The 20,312-nt window shown below is 34.2% G+C and overlaps 2 protein-coding genes across 9 annotated transcripts; both read left to right on the top strand.

The window, feature by feature from the left end:
- Window positions 1-345: 345 nt before the first annotated feature.
- LOC138140227 (guanine nucleotide exchange factor DBS-like) lies at window positions 346-18,547 on the top strand. 8 transcript variants are annotated; one of them, XR_011162456.1, is made up of 13 exons: window positions 346-779; window positions 13,598-13,826; window positions 13,877-13,967; window positions 14,017-14,934; window positions 14,997-15,200; window positions 15,264-15,440; window positions 15,493-15,648; window positions 15,703-15,888; window positions 15,993-16,717; window positions 16,769-16,979; window positions 17,094-17,231; window positions 17,313-17,412; window positions 17,598-17,678. XR_011162456.1 is itself a non-coding variant. In XM_069061069.1 (12 exons), the coding sequence occupies exons 1-11, from the start codon at window positions 647-649 to the stop codon at window positions 17,199-17,201; spliced, it is 3,138 nt and encodes a 1,045-aa protein (XP_068917170.1). In that variant the 5' UTR covers window positions 346-646; the 3' UTR covers window positions 17,202-17,231; window positions 17,598-17,678. The 8 variants fall into 8 exon arrangements, 6 of the variants coding, with proteins under 6 accessions (XP_068917170.1, XP_068917169.1, XP_068917168.1 ...); XR_011162455.1 differs by having other exon boundaries at window positions 17,094-17,412; XM_069061069.1 differs by lacking the exon at window positions 17,313-17,412.
- Window positions 8,337-12,268, top strand: LOC138140229 (uncharacterized). The gene is made up of 3 exons (XM_069061073.1): window positions 8,337-8,794; window positions 9,322-9,603; window positions 9,675-12,268. The coding sequence occupies exons 2-3, from the start codon at window positions 9,322-9,324 to the stop codon at window positions 10,986-10,988; spliced, it is 1,596 nt and encodes a 531-aa protein (XP_068917174.1). The 5' UTR covers window positions 8,337-8,794; the 3' UTR covers window positions 10,989-12,268.
- Window positions 18,548-20,312: the final 1,765 nt, after the last annotated feature.

Genomic DNA, 20,312 nt, shown 5'->3' with positions numbered 1-20,312 from the left:
TTAATTAATTTTGTGCTTATCATATGAATATTGGAAAAAATATTGACAGTGTATTATATTCCAAAGTGAGCAATAAAAAAAGGGTTGCTATGAATTATACTGTTTGACAGTAATTGAATTTTTATTTTAAAAATCCACAGCCGTCTGCGAAAGCTGGTGTAAAATGTGTGGTGTAAACTAAGGAATAACAAACCATGCCGGCAAGTGACGTACTTTATTCAGAGCCGGCAGCAGGATAGCAGGAATTGCAAGATGCTAGGGGAGTGGGTAGGGTGAATAAACAGCGCAGGATCCGTAGCCGCAAAATTACGAAAATTTACAGTTAGGCTTTGTATAATCGGTAGGTTAAAATGTTGAGAAGAGCGCTGAACTGGTGCGTTGCGACTGTAGTTGCGTGTTCGCTGTTCGGTAGTTCACCGTTTCGAAGAGGGTCATAGATGGCATAACTGATCCTGCTGTCATTGGTGGAGCGGTCAGAACGCAGCAGAGTCGTCACTCGTCAGTTTGTTTTGAAAGTAGGTGTGGGTTGTGGGAACACTGTGCGTTTGTGTTCACGATGGGGCTGGTTAAACATCCCATCTTGACAGTTTGACGCGAACCGTGATGTCAGTGAAGTGTTGTCAAGATAGATGCCATAATTCGAATTATGGCCGAGTCCAGTCTGGAAACGCAGATCGATTGCTTTCTGGAACAATTCAAAAGGAATGCCTCCAAAGCCATGGAGGAACGCACCACCGTCAGTCGATCACGAAGTTCGTATTTAGACGCAGAATCGTCTGGTGAGTAACAAATCAATCTGGAATTAAAGTACGCCACCTGTGTATTTTTGTCACGTGTCTATTTCTTCCCTTCCTTCATTTAGTTATAGATGCAGTTCATTGCACTTCCCTGCATACGCTGCTAACCAATGTGGAGTACTTATGACCATTCGAATTTTACCCACCATAAAAACCCCTAATAGTAATAGCTGATCACGAAGACTTCCACGGCTATTTATTGTAAAAAAGATTTACAAATAAGGGTTGAGAGTTAACCCTTTTTGACGGAAGAAAAGCTGATTGTACATTTTACCCAGATGAAGTAGTTGTTTCACAAGTTTTTAAACAAAAACGCCCCAGATTCCAGATAAGAAGTAGAGTTGGTAAATCTTAAAAAAAAGGGACACGAGAAAAGTTGAGATTAGATGTTATGTTACAATTTACGATTTTTTTTTTTGAACGATATCGTTTATCAAAGTTTGTAGTGTTTTTATCGAATTTTTATTTCGTTTCATCATCAAGATTTGCTGACCAATCCTAACACTTAATTAAAGAACAATTCACTTCCACGGATTGCGGTTGAGTAGCGGTAGACTCACTATTTTCTTTCATTAATGTAAACAGTAATTTGTGAGATAACACAATCATCTAATTACATAAATGTGGACAATTATGTCTTAGCATTGCATTGAACTTGACAGTTGACATTGATATGGCTCAGGATATGGATTTGTTGTTGGTCATACATGATTCGACACAAAAATTAAATTAATTAAGCAAATATAAGAAAATTACAAATCCTCCACTTGTTTTCACTTGTCTATATTTAAGTTGTTTAGGTCGTTAAATCCCAACGTTACACGTAACAGTCTTCATTCCGTTAAGATTGAACAGAAAATGGAGCTGCTAATTGTAAATGATTGTATTTCATGCGTAACGTTTTCAAATATGTATATTATCACAAAGACTATTTCTTAGACCGGATTTCCGATAAGGTCTCACGTATGTTTTTTACGGCCACGGTGAATTGTGTGGTCAATAGTGTTTCGGTTTTTACTACTGGAAAAACAATTCGGAAATGGTGTTAAAATCTGTAGGCACGCAAAAAACGAATCTGTACGAACTACACTGCACAGATTTACAATATATTGATTTTATTCTATTTTCAGAATTATTTTTAATATTGATTTTTAGATAACAGAACGTATGTTGGGAAATTAGCTGATTTGTACACCGGATAAACTTTTCACATCATCATCAAATATTACGCATACGTATATGTATACAGTAACATCACACATCAATCATTAATTTTACAATGCCGTGAAAATTGAAATCAATTTCACGGAATGTGAATAGATTAAAAATTCAATTACTGAAGGCCGTCAAACGCTAGAGGAAATTATGTGACTGCTGATATTTTTATTATGTAATTATTAATACTACAATTCGTTTCTAATTTGGATATTCTTCAAAATCTAAATTATGTCTTGTGAGTTAAAGTACATATTATGGTTGACAAGTTATAAATGGCATTTAAAACCGAAAAAATGAAAATACTACTAGTAGTCAAGGTAAACACTGCTACATCTACATATACTTATGTTTTTTTATTTATGTGGTTCACAACGCAGGTAAACGCCATTCTGTGATGTCAACTTAATTAACAAAGTAGGTGGTATTAAAAAAAAAATGTTTACATCAAATTTTTGCAGATTCATTCCAAAATATAAATATGTAATAAAAATTATAAACCCCTAATACAAGTGGACTTGTGAAATAAAAACCTTGCCAGCTTTGTTTATGATCGAAAAATACGTTTGTCGGAGAAAGGTCAACGGTCATTTTGTGACCCTTAATGTTTTATCGGTTTCACGTAAAATATTTGTATTTTCACCAATCAAATTAAAAACGTATTTATGAAGTCGCATATTTACAAATTAAATAATAATCCTCAGGACAAAGCGGTAGCGTTACAAAGGCAACTTCTGTTTTGTACCTTTAGAAAATTAGAAACAATTTTTGGAAACTTCCAAAAATAGATTTTTGGATGACGTTTCTTTTTTATATTGGCCAAATCTCTTGGAAATAATATTTGATACAAGATCCAAGAAATTTTAGAGACATGTTCTACTTAAAACAATAACTACAATTTCTTTATTAGTCTATAATACTATACGTATTTCTCACGCCTAAACATTTTTTTACTTTACCTACTTCTACATTTCCTGTATCAAAATGTAAATATTCCTGTGTGAAATAAATATACCCGTTATCTTTTTGTTGATGCTTTATCAAAATATTAATTTGTGCGACTGCAATAATAATAATTGAACGTTGGTTATTTGGAAAGTATGAGGTGACGTATGCATATGTATATTTCGTTTACTGTTGTTGACATAGAATTACGTAAAACTGCAAAATGTCGATTTTTTTATTATCAAATTAATAATAATCCGTAAAATAACTGTTGTAAGATGTAACTGATGCAAACACATGCGTTCTCAGTTTTCAGGATACTACTTTTTAATAATCGTGTAAATGATATTTTGAAATATGATCTTGAAGGTAACGTAATGTATTACATATCATACAAGATTGTAGCACAAACAATTATTATGGCTGCAGACTATGTTTTACAATGATACAACGAAATTATTTTCTTGTAGTTAATAATTAGTGTCTTGTAAAATTCATGTTTTTTTTTTCATTTCGGTGTTTTTGGGATTAATTATGTTCTCCTGCGTAGCTGTGAATTTACAGCAAGTGTGGAAGAATATGAGGATTCTGTTTCGAAATTGATTTTAGAAGGAACCAACACTAAATTGAACGTAATTTATAATTTAAAGGATTTGTTGTGGGGCAGCTACCGAATATACGTTGACGGCAACGGTTAAAATTTTCTTACTTTCCTAAAATGTTTGGTTTTAAATACGTAAATAAACTATAAAACGTAACCGAGTTCGTGTTTTCCAGTTTAATTACAGGCAAATAACGTTGCATAAAATATTTCCATTAATATTTTGTTTATTGCATTCGTGATAGCGTTGATGTATTTGTCCCATTAAAATTAACAAGGACATATTTAAAGCGGAATTCAATCGCCCTTGATGAGATTATCAAGGACGAAAAAGGGACGCTGTGGTAATAATAAGGATAATCGATGTAACGTAAAAATAGCTTTGATGATGAACTATTTATTCAGCTGATACTTGATTTCATTCTATTGTGATATGCAAAGTTGCAAATAGTTTCGAATTGTAACAATTCTAATATTGTAAGCTTTATCTTTAACTACGTTATGAGAATTTGCCTGCCCAAAGGGTTAATATTAAAAGAAGATTTGCTACATAAATAAATGTTAGATATGAACATAAAAATTTTGGAATCGTTATGTAAAGTTTATATATTATGTAAACAAAAAAAATTTATAGATTTATTTATTGTCCCAAATAGTTTATAAATAAGAAAATACTAGGTTAAGAGTAGAACTTTTCGTTTTTAGTACTTTCTCCATATTATTTTTAAAAAATAAGAAAATTTTGTATTAAAATGTAATGCACATACATAATTGGTTCAACTGAAATTAATTTAATTTTTTAAATTTCATTAAACAAAACTCGTCCAATTAACTAAATCACTTCTTTCTTTTGTTCCTAAAAATGGTTCATATACCTATGTACATATGTACCGGGTGTCCCATCACTTGTGTCCCGTAGGAAAATGACTTTAAAACTAAATTATGTTTATATGAAGGTATTATAGATGCATAAATACTGTTCACCGCCACAAAAATTGGATATTACTTTTTTGCTAAAATTAATTACCTAGGTACAGCAGGCAAAAAACTATCACTTTAAAAATTAAATTTTGTTCAATGCAGTTCAAATTTAGTATACGTTTTGAAAAAATGGTAGAGCAATAAAATCCGTGATTAGAATTTAATTAAAATGTTTTGATGTAAAGATATTTGGTTAAATTAATTTGGGCCGTTCTACTTTATGAAAATTTATTGCAGACGAAGATTTATGAGGGGTGCAGTGTGTTTGACGCCGTAACACAGGCAGGTACCGCTGGAACCCTCTTGAATGGTCTTCGTACCATAAATTGCGGACAAGAATAATACCCACAAACTTAACTTTGTCTTCCATAAATTTTTATAAAGTAGAAGGACCCAAATTAAATTAACCAAATATCTTTACATCAAAACATTTTAATTAAATTCTAATTACGGATTTTATTTCTCTATTACTATTTCATAACGTATACTAAATTTGAACTGCATCGAACAAAATTTAATTTTTAAAGTGATAGTTTTTTGCTTGCTGTACCTAGGTAATTAATTTTAACAAAAAAGTAATACCCAATTTTTGTTGCGGTGAACGGTATTTATGCATCTATAATACCTTCATATAAATATAATTTAGTTTTAAAGTCATTTTCCTACGGGACACAAGTGATGGGACACCCGGTACAGATGCATGTAACGATCTTTGCAATGTCAGTCTCATTACAATGTAAAAATGATTGAAGCAAAATCGGTTTGATTTAGTTTAAATAATTTTCAAAACAATTAAGAGATTTAATTTTTTACATGTTTTAAAAATTACTTTAAAAATAATATGTATGTACCGGGTGAGTCAAGTTTTACCGCCCGAGCGAAGAAAACACCCATTTCTAATCTAATCGATTTAAAATTCTCAAAAAGTTCAGGAATTATTGTGTATCGCACTATCGCTGTCGGACATTCTGTAACCATTTCAATTTTTTTATGAAACAGGTATACGGGGTGGACCATCGTATAGCATATTCCCATTCTAATCATCCTAGAAATTTGAATTTAGCGGTCAATAATCTACACTGAAAGTACTATGTGCAACATGAATTTTCTATTTTTTTCAAACAGACGCTCCAAATGGGGTCAGGACGCTAAAAACTGAAAACATTACAATTACTTAATTTTTTTTAACGACTCCCTGGACTGAAAATACCACAGACAACTCATTCTGATATTAAAAATTATAAAGGTGTCACTGATTTCAAATTAATTGACATTTAATAATTTTTGGTACCAAAATGTGAGTAATTTATTGAGGACCCTCCATGGGTCATAATTCTTAATTGTCAATGGTCGCTTACCCCAAACAACCAGCTGTAAATCATAACTGGGGGTACGGTCCTAGATTTGTAAGGTGCCGACGACTTTTTGGAGACCCTTGTAAATCAAACTTCACCACCGTTTGATGATTTCCGTCATTTTAAAATACTACCGTAAAAATACTACTACATACTTGGTTCGTAGATGTTAAATGTCGATTTATGCAGTTATTATCCTAATTTAAATGCCAACTTTTATACATATAATCAAAATCTGGATTGCTTTATTACTTTGATAATAAAACGCTATCAAAGAAATTTCACAATTATTTTATTTTATAAAAAATGATTCGACCATTTCGTACAGCAGAAATTTAAGATTATGCCTTCTAATTTTTTTTTTTAATTTGTCGCTGAGAGTCCTTTCAAACATTTAGGAAAAATTTGGTGTCATTGAAATCATGAAAACAGCGATTTTTGAAATATGTAAATGGAAATTGATATTAAGTGCAAAATTTAGCTATGATTTATTATTAAATTGGGCGGTCACTTCCAAAAAAGAGGGTGACATGGGTTATTTATGGAATCTTTTATGGACTTAAAAATTACTAGAAAAGTTTTGAACAGCTGTTACTCCAACAATGAGGTATTTATTTATGGGTATGGCACTGTATAGTCCTACAGAAACTCTAGTGGAATTCGTCTTTGGTTGTAAATTTACCAACAACAACCGAAGAATAAGATTTTATTATCAAGTAATAACCTTTGTCGTAAATACAACTACGACTACCTGTAACATCCCTGCTTGAAGCGAACATTGCGAACCCCAAACTGACAACCCTCATTAGCATTTATTAGTAGGATTATTGCTGCAGCATAAAATTCTATTTTTCAAGTGACAAACATAAATTTACGACCAAAGTCGGGTTCCACTAGAGTTTCTGTAGGACTATACATAGTTGTAAATCTTGGTCATTTTTCGCTGTTAATGTTAAAATTGGAATAACTTAATAATTTTCTTTTGATGCGAATTTCATAAAGCTGTTCTTTGAATTAATTGTGAATTATGAACGTGTATGGAAAAATTTTTTTTTTTGGTCAAAATCATTTTTTTTTTTTTTTAATTTTATAGCTCTCGATGAAGAGATGCGGGAAAATTGATTACAAACGCTTGAAGCCTTATATCAAGGGACTGTAACCCTAAAGTTTCCTAATTTTTATTAATTTTTTAATAGGCTTTATCGGGCGGGCGATAAAACTAAACTCACGGGTAGTATTATGTATTTCTCGTACATATTTCATTTATGTAAATTTTTACTCGTATTTTTACTTGTATGTACATATGACCTTTCAGTGTAGTCTATGTATTGGTGTTTTGATTCCCGAAGACTATAAAATGGAACTCCGAAAAGTTGACATTGTACTAGTATGTATATGACAAAAAGACAATTTTATGTTTTTAGCTGAAACATGATAAAATAAAATATATTAATCATTCGATCGTATATATTAACATTTAGTTTGTGAATGAGAATATGAGATGCATTTTCAAGTCGAACGTTGCGCACCGAAGGACATTCTAGACTCGTTCGACTAAAAACGTACAATTTGACATCCGTTTTTTATAACGTAATATGGTATTCGATACGGTAACAATCGTAACATTCGTGTGTACAAAATTCGTAAGTTGAAAACTAGAGCGTAATTTAAACATTTCTAATCAATGGCTGTGAAAGACAAATCCATCGAAAACGTGTGCGACGGTTTTAGTCACAAAATCATTGTCTGAGCCCTGTCAGCTGTCACGAAATTTCATTATACGTTTTAATAATTATGTATTCATAAAATTTACCTCCCAACCCAACGAATAATATGTATTCATGATAGCCCCATCTCATACCCTCTGTTCCTTATTTTATGACAACTGTCGTAATAATGACGTTTACGGTTGGATGATTCAAGTTAAATCATGACTTTTAAAACCTTTTCTTGTTTGATTCGATTTTTTAAACACCTGTGTATTCTGTGCAATCTATATCACAATACAATGTCACAGATTTGATCAAATGGGAATTAGTTACTACTATCAACATTCAAATTTGTCTAAAAAAATTGTCGATTATAATTTTTGCATAATTATTTTCGCTGAATAGACCGTGGCAAACAAATTCCAAATATTTTTAAATTTGAATTTGACTGTATATCGTTGGACATGCGCAAGAATTGAGATTCTGCGCGATGGCGTCTCGATCGTGTGAACGCGAGGTTGTTGACGACAGCGAATATGGCGTACAATACAACCGAATAGTTTTCGATTCCGGTACAGTTAATTCGCCTAAATCAATGTTGAAACGTGTTGTGATGTGTGAATCGTTACACCAAACGATAGACAATTTTATCTTCTCCATGTCTGACTGTTGAAAGCGCCCGGTTTATGGCATAAATTTTGAATAAAAGGTAAAACGTCTGTGCATGTAATGGATATCAATAGGGCCCACTTTTGTCTGTCTGTACGGTTGGCAAACGAAAATGATCTTTTATGTAATACAGTAAAGACGGTTTTCGCTCAAAGCCTCTTAACCCGCAATATTTTTATCGCATCTTTTGTTTATATTGCGGGAAGCACGTTTTTGGGGGAAAAATGTCAGCTTAATCGGAAAGACTCTCCAGTAATCAGCTTATTCTACTGCTGTCACCGATTATTTTTAATGATCTAAACGATTTTCTAATTGGCTAATAAAAGATTGTTTCTGAAACCGACAACACAGTTTTTGTCGCTTCCCCTGTTCATTTTCTTAGGTTCATCATCGTAGTTGAAAGAATGCATTATTATAAGCTTTATAGCTTTTTTTAACGTGTTTGTCATACGTTGGTGTGAAAATAAAATTATAACTGCTTATTCACGATTTACATTGATCAAGTATAACATCAACATACAGGTATGTTTACATTTTCTTGGTTCATATACTTTACAGCTTTACTTTGACAAAGTCACTTGCGCATTATTACAATAACCTTGCATTTTCATGATAACAGCTATAATATTACACAAGTAATGTATATGGAATGTGGAATAGTAATCAACTGGGTATGCTCGTCGTCAATATGTGAAATTCAAAATCAAAATTTAACATTGACGCTATTAATGTTGCGTCAACTGTAGAATATTTTGACAAATTAAAGTCTGTAGTGGTTGCCATACTAATCCAAATATCCAAAAAGTTGTGTTAAATATACTTCATTTTTGAATTGTCATGACTACTGTTACATTACCATGCTTTGTGATAATTATGTTTGGAAGACTTTAACAAATTCTATTGTACTTAGTTTCTTCAGTTGAGCACTTCAGTTCATGAGTATAGTGATACAATTTACAATACATAATAACCTAAGAAAATGAAGTTAAGTAGCTGAGAGTGATCAAACATACACAATTTTTTTTTCTGTGATTAAGTGGAAATTTTAGATGGCACAAGTTGATGAAGCTGAAAAGGAAGCGAGTGAAGTGTTACATTCGTTACTTTCGGTAGAGAGAATCGAAAAAACGGAGGTTATCTTAGAAAACAACGAAAATCAGTCGCCATCGTCTCAATCTTTTCAGTCAAACCCAACAACAGGAAGTGATGTTGTTGAAGGCGAAGCGCAAATGCAGTGGTCAACCCCGGTAGCGCTCACTGCTCACTCGATATTTTCGACAATAGACGGCAACAATCATTTTCAACAAAATCAAATGGACGATCAGCAGGTAGTTGTGTAATGTTCAAATTTGGAATGAACATTTGAAAAATAAATTGATGTTTCTAATGGTGTACGTTGTAGGTGATATGGGAAGGACATGCAATACAAGTGGATAATACTAATCAACACATCAATACAATATATGCTAGTCCTATGGAAGAAGCACCACAGTCGCCTAAAAGACAGAACAACACGAGTACAACAACAAAATCAAAAACGCCTCCAAAATCAACAAAAAAGAAGCAGCCGCTTAAGAAGAAGAAGAAGTCACTGGTGGATACGAACGCGAGCGGGAACGATTCGACGAAGTTGGAAGAGAGTTCAGCGCAGGTTAAGGAGCGATTTAAAAGGGGGTGCGAATGTCAAGACGAAAGCTGTTTCAGAGGGTTAAATCCGGATAGCGTTTACAAGCACAGACTCAATATTGCCGAATTGACGAAAGGAGAACACGATATGTATTTGATGGGTGTAACAATGGCGTGTCTTGCAAATCCAGACACTACAGTGAGGCACAAAGAGAGGAGAAGATTGAGAGCGCAGTATGTGTATCAAGGACGAAGAGTTTGTTTGGATGCCTTTTTATACTTAGAAAATTGTACTCACTACCAGTTGAAAAGAATAAGAAAACACGTGATGACTCACGGGGTGGCGCCACGTGTCCACGGTAACCACGGAAAGAAACCCCACAATACATTTCCCCTCGATATATACTACCACGCGACCGAATTTTTGAAACAATACTTGGAGCAATACACGGGGGAAAGAGACATAGTGAACACGAAGCAACCAATACAGTTACCCTGGGATGTCACTCGAAAAAATCTACACGACGCGTATAAAGAATACGGCCAGATATTGGAACCCGGAATTAAGCTGATGGGTTATTCGACATTCAGACACTTCATGAAAGAGCAGTTTCCCCACGTGAAATTCTGCAAAGTCGAGCCGAAGAATGCGTCGACGTCGCAACAGCAAAGCCAGACGCAGCAAACACAGCAGCAGCAGCAGCAACAACAACAACAGCAACAGCAGCAACCAGAGCCCACCCAGATCCATCAGCACACGATACAGAAAACCGCTCAAATCATCGAGAGACCGCGAGAACAGCAAATACAGAAGTGTGTAATAAACAACGAGGTGCAGCAAGTCATTCCCTTAGTAGTGGCCCAACCGAATGACGGCACCGGGACTCAGCATCATCAACAAACATTTTTAGTAACTCCCGTCTCTCAGATAATACCGAACGGACCACAAAATCCCAACGGTCACGCCCCCGGGAACGCGTATTCGTACCAATTGACCAACGCGGGTTACGTTATTAACGAACAAGGAAATATCGTTACGACTATGGCAAACGCTCAACATCATGCGCCGTATACTTTCAGTAGAATGTAAGACTCCGGTACGTTTGTTTAAGCTAGTTCTGATCAAAATTTTCTAGTACACTATTCTAGTGAACCTTGGAAAATTCTAGGCGAGTAATGTAAGAATTTGAAATGTCCAGCTTTGTCCCAGCCTCGGTGGCTTACTTTTACTTGCGCAATCATGAATCGTTTAAACGACAGTACAAATAAATTGTTTTATATAATTTAACGTGGAACGCGTTTAAAATCGTCGTTTACTAGTAACGTGCCTTCAAATAAATTCGGAATTAGAGTTGGCTGTGATTTTATTATGAAGTTGGTAACATGTAATTCTTAAAGACACAGCGGTGACCTTGGACAGCACAGTACACATGTTTAACGTCTATTGCCAACCGTTACTAGACAAAAATATATAAATCATAGCCTACCTTTACAAGTAAGGATGCTCTTTGTCGCACAGTGACGTAACTGCGCAAAGGAATTCTGCGTCCTGTGAGACAACAAAGATGTTGACTTAAACCAATGGAAGTAACTGTAGCGGTCAACTGTTCTCTCACAATGCGCAGATCTCACGCGCATATTTTCCATCTCTTATAAATGTAAAGGTCCATTCCGAATTTATTTGAAGGCACGGTACCATCAAACGTATACTGTTTAAAAAAAAATCAAGGACTTCTGTTGTCTATTGCATATTCAGCTTGCCTTGCATGTTAAGTAAGTACGAAAAGTGAGGTTAAGTGGTGATAGTAAAGTTAGTTATTGTATTAATAATTTTAAGTAATTTGTATATAATGACAAGAACGTGGACAGACTATATTAGCAATTCAAGCTGAATATGGAGACGACATAATTTTTTAAAAATAATATTTTGGATGGAATAAGTGTGAATGATTTTAGTGAGGATGACTAAATCTGTTGTATGAGTGTTATATTTGTCATTATAGAAATTAATTTATCTTTGTATTGTATACATGGAAGGGAAAGTCTTGCCGAATTAGATTTAAACCGACTGATCATGTTGAAATAATTTATTTTAATGAACATTAGTCTAACGATTGTAAATATAAAGTAGAGGTAACAGCTTTTATAATATTAATCAATTGTTTGCTAGAGCGCTTTTGTTTCTGTCTATATGCGGGACGCATATACATAGTATTAGTATTAATTTATTCAAATTAATAATAAGTTTTTTGCACGTCGCTTTATATTTATACTTAACTTCTTCTTATCAAGTTAAATTTTAAATCTATTTGAAAACTGATTTTTACGATGTGCATTTTTAAGAGTTAATAAATTTTTATGTTTTCATAATGTTCTAATTTTCTTTTTTCAAAGAATCTCAGTACACCAACACTGCTAAAATCTTCATGTAAAATCAGTTGAACTTTAAATTCGATATTTCAACTTACGATTTACGTGGGAATGCAGATAAGTTGTAATCACGGTTCGAGAACAAGTGATAAGTGATTCATTTCATGCAGAGAGTGTTCAACTCGCAACAAGCGATAAAATTTTGGATAAGTAAATAATAAATTTTGACTGCCGTTACGACTTGATCGTCAATCGTGTACAACGATATTAGTTACGCTCAAATATTAGAGAGGAACAGGAATTGCTTGTGGTGGTTGCAATAAAAAGAACGCGACCAAATTTCATTAATAAGAATCTAACGATCAAGGATTCTGATTTGATTTAATTATATTTATAATTTAATTATATTTAACAATGAACCGAACAAGTAATTGTGTAGAGCCACATCCACATGTACAATACATTTAAATTAGTTTAAACGACCGACCAAGCTTACAGAGTTTGCATAATGCCGATTGTTATTAAATTCGCCCGAACAGTCCGACGCAGTACAGCTTTAGGACATATCTCTAGCTCACAAAGATATTTTTGTCAACACAAACAATTCTGAGGAACACTTTGCCGTCAGTTGTCGCGTCGCTTAGTGCTGCTCTTCTGGAAACCAACTTCTGCAGTGGTTATCAACTTGGTGGACTGCCGTACTTCCGTGAGTGCAGATTGTAAATGTCTAACTTAGTTTACAAGTGTTAAAAACTTTCATGGTATACGCTTCGGCCTGCACCAAGAAATAACTCGTCTGTAACAAAAAGCATCTGCCCAAAAATTTTAACAACTTCCTTAACTTAACGAGGACTACATCTGGATAAAATGTATTAAACAGTAAATTCTTCCTCGATACACCTAACTTTATCGCCGTATTTATTTGCAAGTTATTTGTGGGTAACAGTTTAATACAAAACGTACCTCAACAACGGCGTTACATAAAGGTCTTATTTATTGTATTCTGTTACATATCGATCTCGTGGAGCACTACTTCTGTGTTCTCTTTGTTGTTTACTTTATTGTCATCAAAGTTTCTTTTGTGTACTCAGCCTGGAGATATTTCATATGTCGCGTGTTTGCGTACTGCTATTTTTATGTTTCTATTTACGAATGTGCAATTATTTATCTGTACACGGTCTTTCTTTTCGTATTGGGGTAGCGTCATTTCTGAAAACTAAATAAATTAGGATCAAAATGTGGCACACGGAAAAGATCATAAGTTGCATTTGCAATTGCAATTGCAATAATGTGTTTCGCAGTAGTTGATATAATTTTTTTGACACTCAGATGAACCTGTTACACCTTGCGAAGAAATTGAAATGGTAAATACGATTCAAACGGAACCCCTTGGACTTAACGATGTTGCCGAACTGTTACACTCACAATACGCTATTATCTCAGGTGGAAAGTCGAAGGAAGGTTGTCCTATCATTACTTTTCCAGATAACAATAATTTTCATTTGTTAACGGATGTTGAATATCAACGATTAATGCTGTATTTAACTTCAGTGCCGTCGTAAGATCACCAAAAATTAGTAAAGGGAAAAAGTAAAAATTATTTTCTAGGCTACAAGAGGCAGATTTGGGCTTCCATTTAATAATAGATAGGAGAAAAGACAGGTGGAATTCCGTGAAAACTGTTTTGTTAAAAATTTCCGTAAGTTTAGTATCGTAAATTGAAAAATATTTGACAATTTGTTTTTTAGGTGTACTTTCCCGGCCTTATACACGTTGTGTACGTAATAAGGCCTGCAAGTTTCATACAAAAAGCTTTATCTGAAGTGAGCAATAAACTTTTTAAGGATGAATTTAAGTTTCGTATGATAGTATTAAGTACAATAGAGGAACTCCACGAGTACATAGATTTAAACCAAATAACTTCAGATCTAGGAGGTAGTTTACAATATTCTCACGAAGATTGGATGCAGCAGCGAATTGAGTTGGAGAAATTTTCTGTAGTGACCCAGCAGGTGTCCAATGCCTTAGATAAATTCACCAAAATAATCGACGAAGCCGAATTACCCAACAATGTTGACTCAACTCAGCAAGTCCTAAACCGACAAACCCAAGGCTATTCCGAACTGAAAGAAGAAATACTGTCTGCAGCAAGACACGGCGAAAATTTACTATGTTCGATCAAACGAAAATCGACAAGCAGCGATAACACTGTGGGAAATGTGTTCGCTATCGAACGACTCCTAGTTCAGTTGGAAGAAACCGAGCGAACTTTTGATGACTTTTGGCAACAGCATTCGACGAAACTGCGTCATTGTTTGGAATTGAGACGTTTCGAACAAGATTTTCGCGAGTTGCAAATTAATTTCAACTCGCATCTGAAAGTTGTCAGTGATATGGCGGAAGTTAAAGAAAGTGTCAATAGAATCGACGGTTTAATTAAGGAAATAATCGCGTTCGAGAAGTTGTGTTTGGTCGATATAGAAAGAGCTGAAGAAGTTGTTTCGTCGGGACAGAATCTGATTCAAAATAAAATGTTTTATCCTCTGCAGTGTGTGGAACCTAAATGCTGTGAATTAATAAGGATGAGAGATACGTTGGTGGAGAAGTTACTGAAGCGTAAGGAGACTCTCACTACCAGCAAACAAATTATAGAAGAAGTGGAGAAGGTCGGATTGAAAAATTACTGCTGGTTAATAGTTCTGTTGAAAATTTGATATGTTATTTTTAGGCGAATGATTGGTGTACGAAAGGAATGAATCTTTTAGACAAACATAAAGTGGATGCAGCTTTAGATCTCGAATTAGCAAAAACGTATATACTAGAAGTAGAAGATTTTTTAAAAACTACCGAAGAAGTTTTTGGAAAGGATCCCAAAGAATTAAAATATCCGCAAGATTCTGTTAGTCCAGAAATTAAAGCCCTCGTGACACAGGTAACGTTTTTGGACAAAAACTGAAACATCTTAACATTTTTCGAGTGTGTATTTTGAATTCAGGTCCTGCAGAAAATCGACGAAATGTCATTAATGTGCGAGAAACGTATTTCTACTTTAAATACGTTGATAGTACCACCAGACAAGTTTGTTTCTGAGACGGCGCTTCCAAAACAACCACCTGGAGGTGCCCCTCATCCCAACAAATCCGTTATAAAAAAAACTTGTAAGATATCAAAGGTAAATAATTTTTTAAAGTGGGTCAGAAATGGTACAAAAAGGTATTTTCCAGAGCGAATCGTCAGAAAAGCACATAGAATCGGACGTTCACCAAACGTACCTGTCTTCAGAAAATGAGGAAATAAATAAAATCAAGACTGGTCACGTTTTAAGTGAACTAATAGAGACTGAAAAATTTTACGTGTCAGAATTGTTGTCTGTTATCACGGTGAGTGTAAATTTTTAAATAAAAATTTGTCATAAACGAGGACCGCCATTTTAGGGATATAAACTGGAAGTCAAGTCGGAAGAGATGCAACATTTGGTGACTCCAGGTCTCGCTGATAAAATAAACATAATATTTGGTAACTTGGATGAGATTTACAGTTTTCACGGCAATATTTTTTTACAAGATCTTGAAAATTGTATCTCATCGACGGATCTAGTTGCTTTGTGTTTTGTCCAACGAGTAAGTGAAAATATTTGAAAGAGTGTGCCGGATCTACACAAGAGAGTCATCTTGTTCTGTGTAAATCCGGAGTTGGGATGTGTATTAACAATCGATTTCTCTAGCGGGACACTTTCTTTCGCTTGTACAGCTGCTATTGCCAAAACATTCCCAGGTCGGAACAACTCCGCGAAACATTAGTGGATTCGAACATGTTCTTTCAAGCATGTCAGCGTAAGCTCGGACACAAACTACCTCTCGCGGCGTATTTACTGAAGCCGGTGCAAAGAATAACCAAATATCAGCTGCTGTTAAAAGATTTACTGCGCTACTCCGAAGAGGGGAAGTGTTGCAAAGAGCTGCAGCAAGCCCTCGACTGCATGTTGGTGGTGTTGAAGTGCGTCAACGATAGCATGCACCAAATATCCATAACGGGATTCCCCGTCGATCTGTCCCAGCAAGGGGATTTGCTGCTGCAAGGCTCGTTTTCGGTCTGGGTCGAAAACAAGAAAGATCTAAGACTAAGATTGAAACCCACGAGGAGACACATTTTCCTCTACCAAAAGTCAATTTTGTTCTGCAAAGCCGCATCGAAGTCGTCGCACAACAAAGCAACATATCAGTTCAAGCATTATTTGAAAATGTCGCAGATAGGTTTGACTGAATCGGTCAAAGGTGACGTGAGAAAATTCGAAGTTTGGTTGCAAGGGCGACAAGAAGTGCACACGATTCAGGCTTCTAACGTCGAACAGAAACAGGCTTGGGTTAATGAAATCAAACGTGTTCTTCTCAATCAACTGGAAGAGTTGAAAGGGGAGAAAATCAAACAGTACACGGCTCAAACACACAAGTTGTTATTGCATTGTCATTGATTAGGTTGGTAGTAACAGTTTTGTTTCAGGCCTCTCCGACAGACCACCTCGTGGGAGAAGCAGAAGAATAACGTGCCAAATATTTCATTGATCAACAGTCACAGAACGATGAGTTGCGACACCGATTCACAAACTCATCACATCGTCGACGACACTGTAGAAAGTATAGAGGGGGAGAATTGGTCCTCCGACTGTAGTAACAGTGACGACGAAGACCATCCAAATAACGTTGCAGTTCCTGTAAGAATTTTTATTTATGCCTTCTTGTTTCTTCACTTCAAGTAGTCAAATATTTGAGGGGAAACAAAATATTTTTCTTATTTGTAAAAGCACTACTTCAGCTTTATTTTACAGTTTACAGATTTAGTGAAAGGGGTTGGTCAAAGCACAGTTCATCGCGTTGTTCAATATTTTATTGGCAGCACAACAAACACTTCCACATTTTATGTTTCACATTACTAATTCAGCTGTTCGATTCTTTCTTTGGTTCTAGTAAGTTGGACTTATTTCTTTGTCGATTATTCGTTGGGTTGCCGTAGCATGCTGTTTAATTTTTTTCTTCTTATGTTTCAGGTGCTTTCTGTTAATATTTATAACGCAAACTAGTACATCTACCTACGACCACATTTTATCTTTTGCTGTTTCTCATTACGACACCCACAAAAATAACTAAGTATTTACAAGCATACAGTAACGCTTTCTTAGTTTATTATTATCGCTTCAGATGTATTTTTACCGCTTTATTAACACGATCAGTTAAATATTTTAAGTGACAATTCGGCGTTTTGTTATTAGAAATTGACGTTATAGATTGCTTTAACATAGTTATTGATTGAGACTTTACATTTATCATTACAGAGTGGTCGTTACGTTGCGTTAGCGGATTATTGTGCAATTGGTAATAGTGAAGTAAATATGAGGGAAGGAGATATGATAGAACTGTTAAAAGTTGGCTGTGCCGGTTGGTGGTTTGTTAAAATTATAGGTAAACAAATCGATTTGGATGAAATTAAATATGAAATTAAAACTTGCCCCGTAGGTAGTTCAGTAGAAGGGTGGGCGCCTGCGGCGTATTTGGAAAATCTACATCGTAAAACGTCACGTAGCAGTAGCAGAAGCCAAGATAAATTAAATGATCGTTGAACCGGATTATGTTTTCGAGTGGGGATTTAATTTAATTATTTATTTTAAGTGTTATTATTTATTACCGAATTATTTAAATACATGTGCAGTTACGTGTTAACTGAGTGCACCAAATTGTATATTTTTTATACACCCAAATTGTGATAATAGATCTTTTTGTATATGATGCTATTAAAATGTTTATTGTTGATGTTACTGTTTTTTATACAACTGTGACACTTATCCGCGTAAGTTAGATGTCAACCAGTGCAATTATTGTAACGTCAAATTCGTACAGTCAATCATTAGTCTTTAAATTGCGAAAATTCACAAAAAGATCTATTAAAGGTGGAACACATCTTTGATAAGATTAGTACAAATTCAAGTTTTTTGTTTGTTTGATTTTTCGTTGGAAGGTGGTTTGCAATAGTAAATTCAGCGGTATATTGAACAGTATAAATGCCATGTATTGAACAAAAGTATAATCTTAGATATAATATGCACCAATTGGTGTATGTCAGGCAAATGTTCCATTGTTATTACTTATTTCTGATCCATTCTCGAATTTCAAAGGGAAGCTCAAATTTTATTGTCGGAATTACAATAATCCTTAATGCATCAATAATAATAAGAATTTTGTTATTCAATGAAAATGAAATTACACAATAAAGTACCTATTTATTATATATTTATGCTTAATTCTCCTTCCTCCTCAAATTTAAACTTCCTTCAAAAAAGATTTATTTACAATTTCACAATCATTTTTTAGTTTAAAGTGCAAGCGACTGTACGCAGGTAAGTGAAAAACAGTTTTCTTCTATTCAGGCAATAATTTATCCTCCTAAAAGGCTAAATTAATATGCCCAGTAAGACATTATTACTTATTTTGATTCACCATTAGAAACCTTTGCAATATTTATTGGCAGTGTTGTAAAAGTATCTCTTCGTTGTCATTCAACTGACGTTAGCTGTAAACCAGGTTTTATATACCGGGTGTATTATGAAAAACCTTTGGTACTATAACTTCCTTATTTTTTATCCGATTTTAATAAATGATATGTCAAACAAAATCGTTTTAAATGGGCTACAATTTGAATTGGTCCAATATTTGTTCTTGAGTTCTGTTTTTGACAAATGATAGTCAACTTTTTTTTCCAATGGCACTATTAACTTTTTTTGCTCAGTTTTATAGAGATTTTTATTTTAAATATGAAAATGTAAACAACTATGCTCATGCATAGAAACAAAAAGAAGAAATCAAAAAATGATGTATTTTTTTTTAATCAAGTAGTCACATTAAACAGTAATAAAAGTGCATTCTAATTTTGAAAAGTGACTAAGACAGCTATGGACATTCAAGACAATGTCTATTTGACTCCGGCCGATAACAGAGATGATTTAATAAAAAGAATCGTAGCAGTATGTGAACAAATACCACCAGAATTTTTATTAAACGCCTCAATGGGCGTCAGTGGAAGGTGTCGAATGTGCCTTAGAGAGAATTTCAAACATTTGCTATAGTAAAGTTATGGTTTCTTGATTTTTGGAAATTCTATTTTTTTTATTAAAAACAAATTTTTGATTTTTTATTTTAATGTTTGTGTATTCAGAAGATAAACATCTATCAGAATAAAGACAAAGAAATATACAGTGCAACTTTAAAAAACAAAGTTAGCTGCGGTCTGTCAAAAAATATAATGTTAAAAAAAATCATAGCATGTCGATCTATAGTGTTTCTAAAACGATTTTGTTTGACGTATCATTTGTTAAAATTGGATAAAAAAATAAGGAAGTTATAGCACCAAAGGTTTTTCATAATACACCCGGTATTTCTAACCCTACATTGGAATTTTTGACATGGATGTCAATTTGACAATCATTACTCTCGTGTCAAAAATGGATTACTCCCTAGGATTTAGGGATATTCGTTACTAGGTTGCCATAAATTTGGTTAGGTTGGAGACTATGTGGTTTCTGGTGACAAACAAAAGATATCCCAAAAATGTAAGACAGCAAATTAATTGTAACAGTTGCAAATGACTAATTTCTCACTATGTGATAGATGATTTTTCGTTTCACAATCAATTTTGGTTACTGGCGGCATATTTATTTGGATTTAATCTCTCAATTCAAAGTAACCAACCTTAGGCATTCAAAATAACTTTTGAAAATTCTAGTTACACACAACATGAAAAATGTCATTTCCCTAAAAGCTCGAATTCTAGGGAGTAATCCATTTTTGACACGAGAGTATTATTGTGCGTGACAGAATTTCTTCAACAAAAATTTTTAATGTCTGTCATAATGACAACAAAGCTTAGGCTACACAAATTTTTTCGAATTGACACTAAAATAACTGACGAAATTCCGTGACTGCAACTGTAGGTATAGTTCTCCCAGAGCTGCAGCGGTTTTATGGCAGGGTACCATTGTATAAACGTTAACAACACC

Source organism: Tenebrio molitor, chromosome X, assembly GCF_963966145.1.
Source record: "Tenebrio molitor chromosome X, icTenMoli1.1, whole genome shotgun sequence".
Lineage (NCBI taxonomy): Eukaryota > Metazoa > Arthropoda > Insecta > Coleoptera > Tenebrionidae > Tenebrio > Tenebrio molitor.
This window is presented reverse-complemented; position numbering and strand designations above follow the sequence as displayed.

Coding starts and splice junctions, on each gene's coding strand:
- LOC138140229 (XM_069061073.1), top strand. CDS start 9,322: ATGGCACAAGTTGATGAAGCTGAAAAGGAAGCGAGTGAAGTGTTACAT. Junction 9,604..9,674: donor AAATGGACGATCAGCAGGTA/GTTGTGTAATGT, acceptor TGTACGTTGTAG/GTGATATGGGAAGGACATGC.
- LOC138140227 (XM_069061066.1), top strand. CDS start 647: ATGGCCGAGTCCAGTCTGGAAACGCAGATCGATTGCTTTCTGGAACAA. Junction 15,441..15,492: donor AAACTTGTAAGATATCAAAG/GTAAATAATTTT, acceptor GGTATTTTCCAG/AGCGAATCGTCAGAAAAGCA. Junction 15,649..15,702: donor AATTGTTGTCTGTTATCACG/GTGAGTGTAAAT, acceptor CCGCCATTTTAG/GGATATAAACTGGAAGTCAA.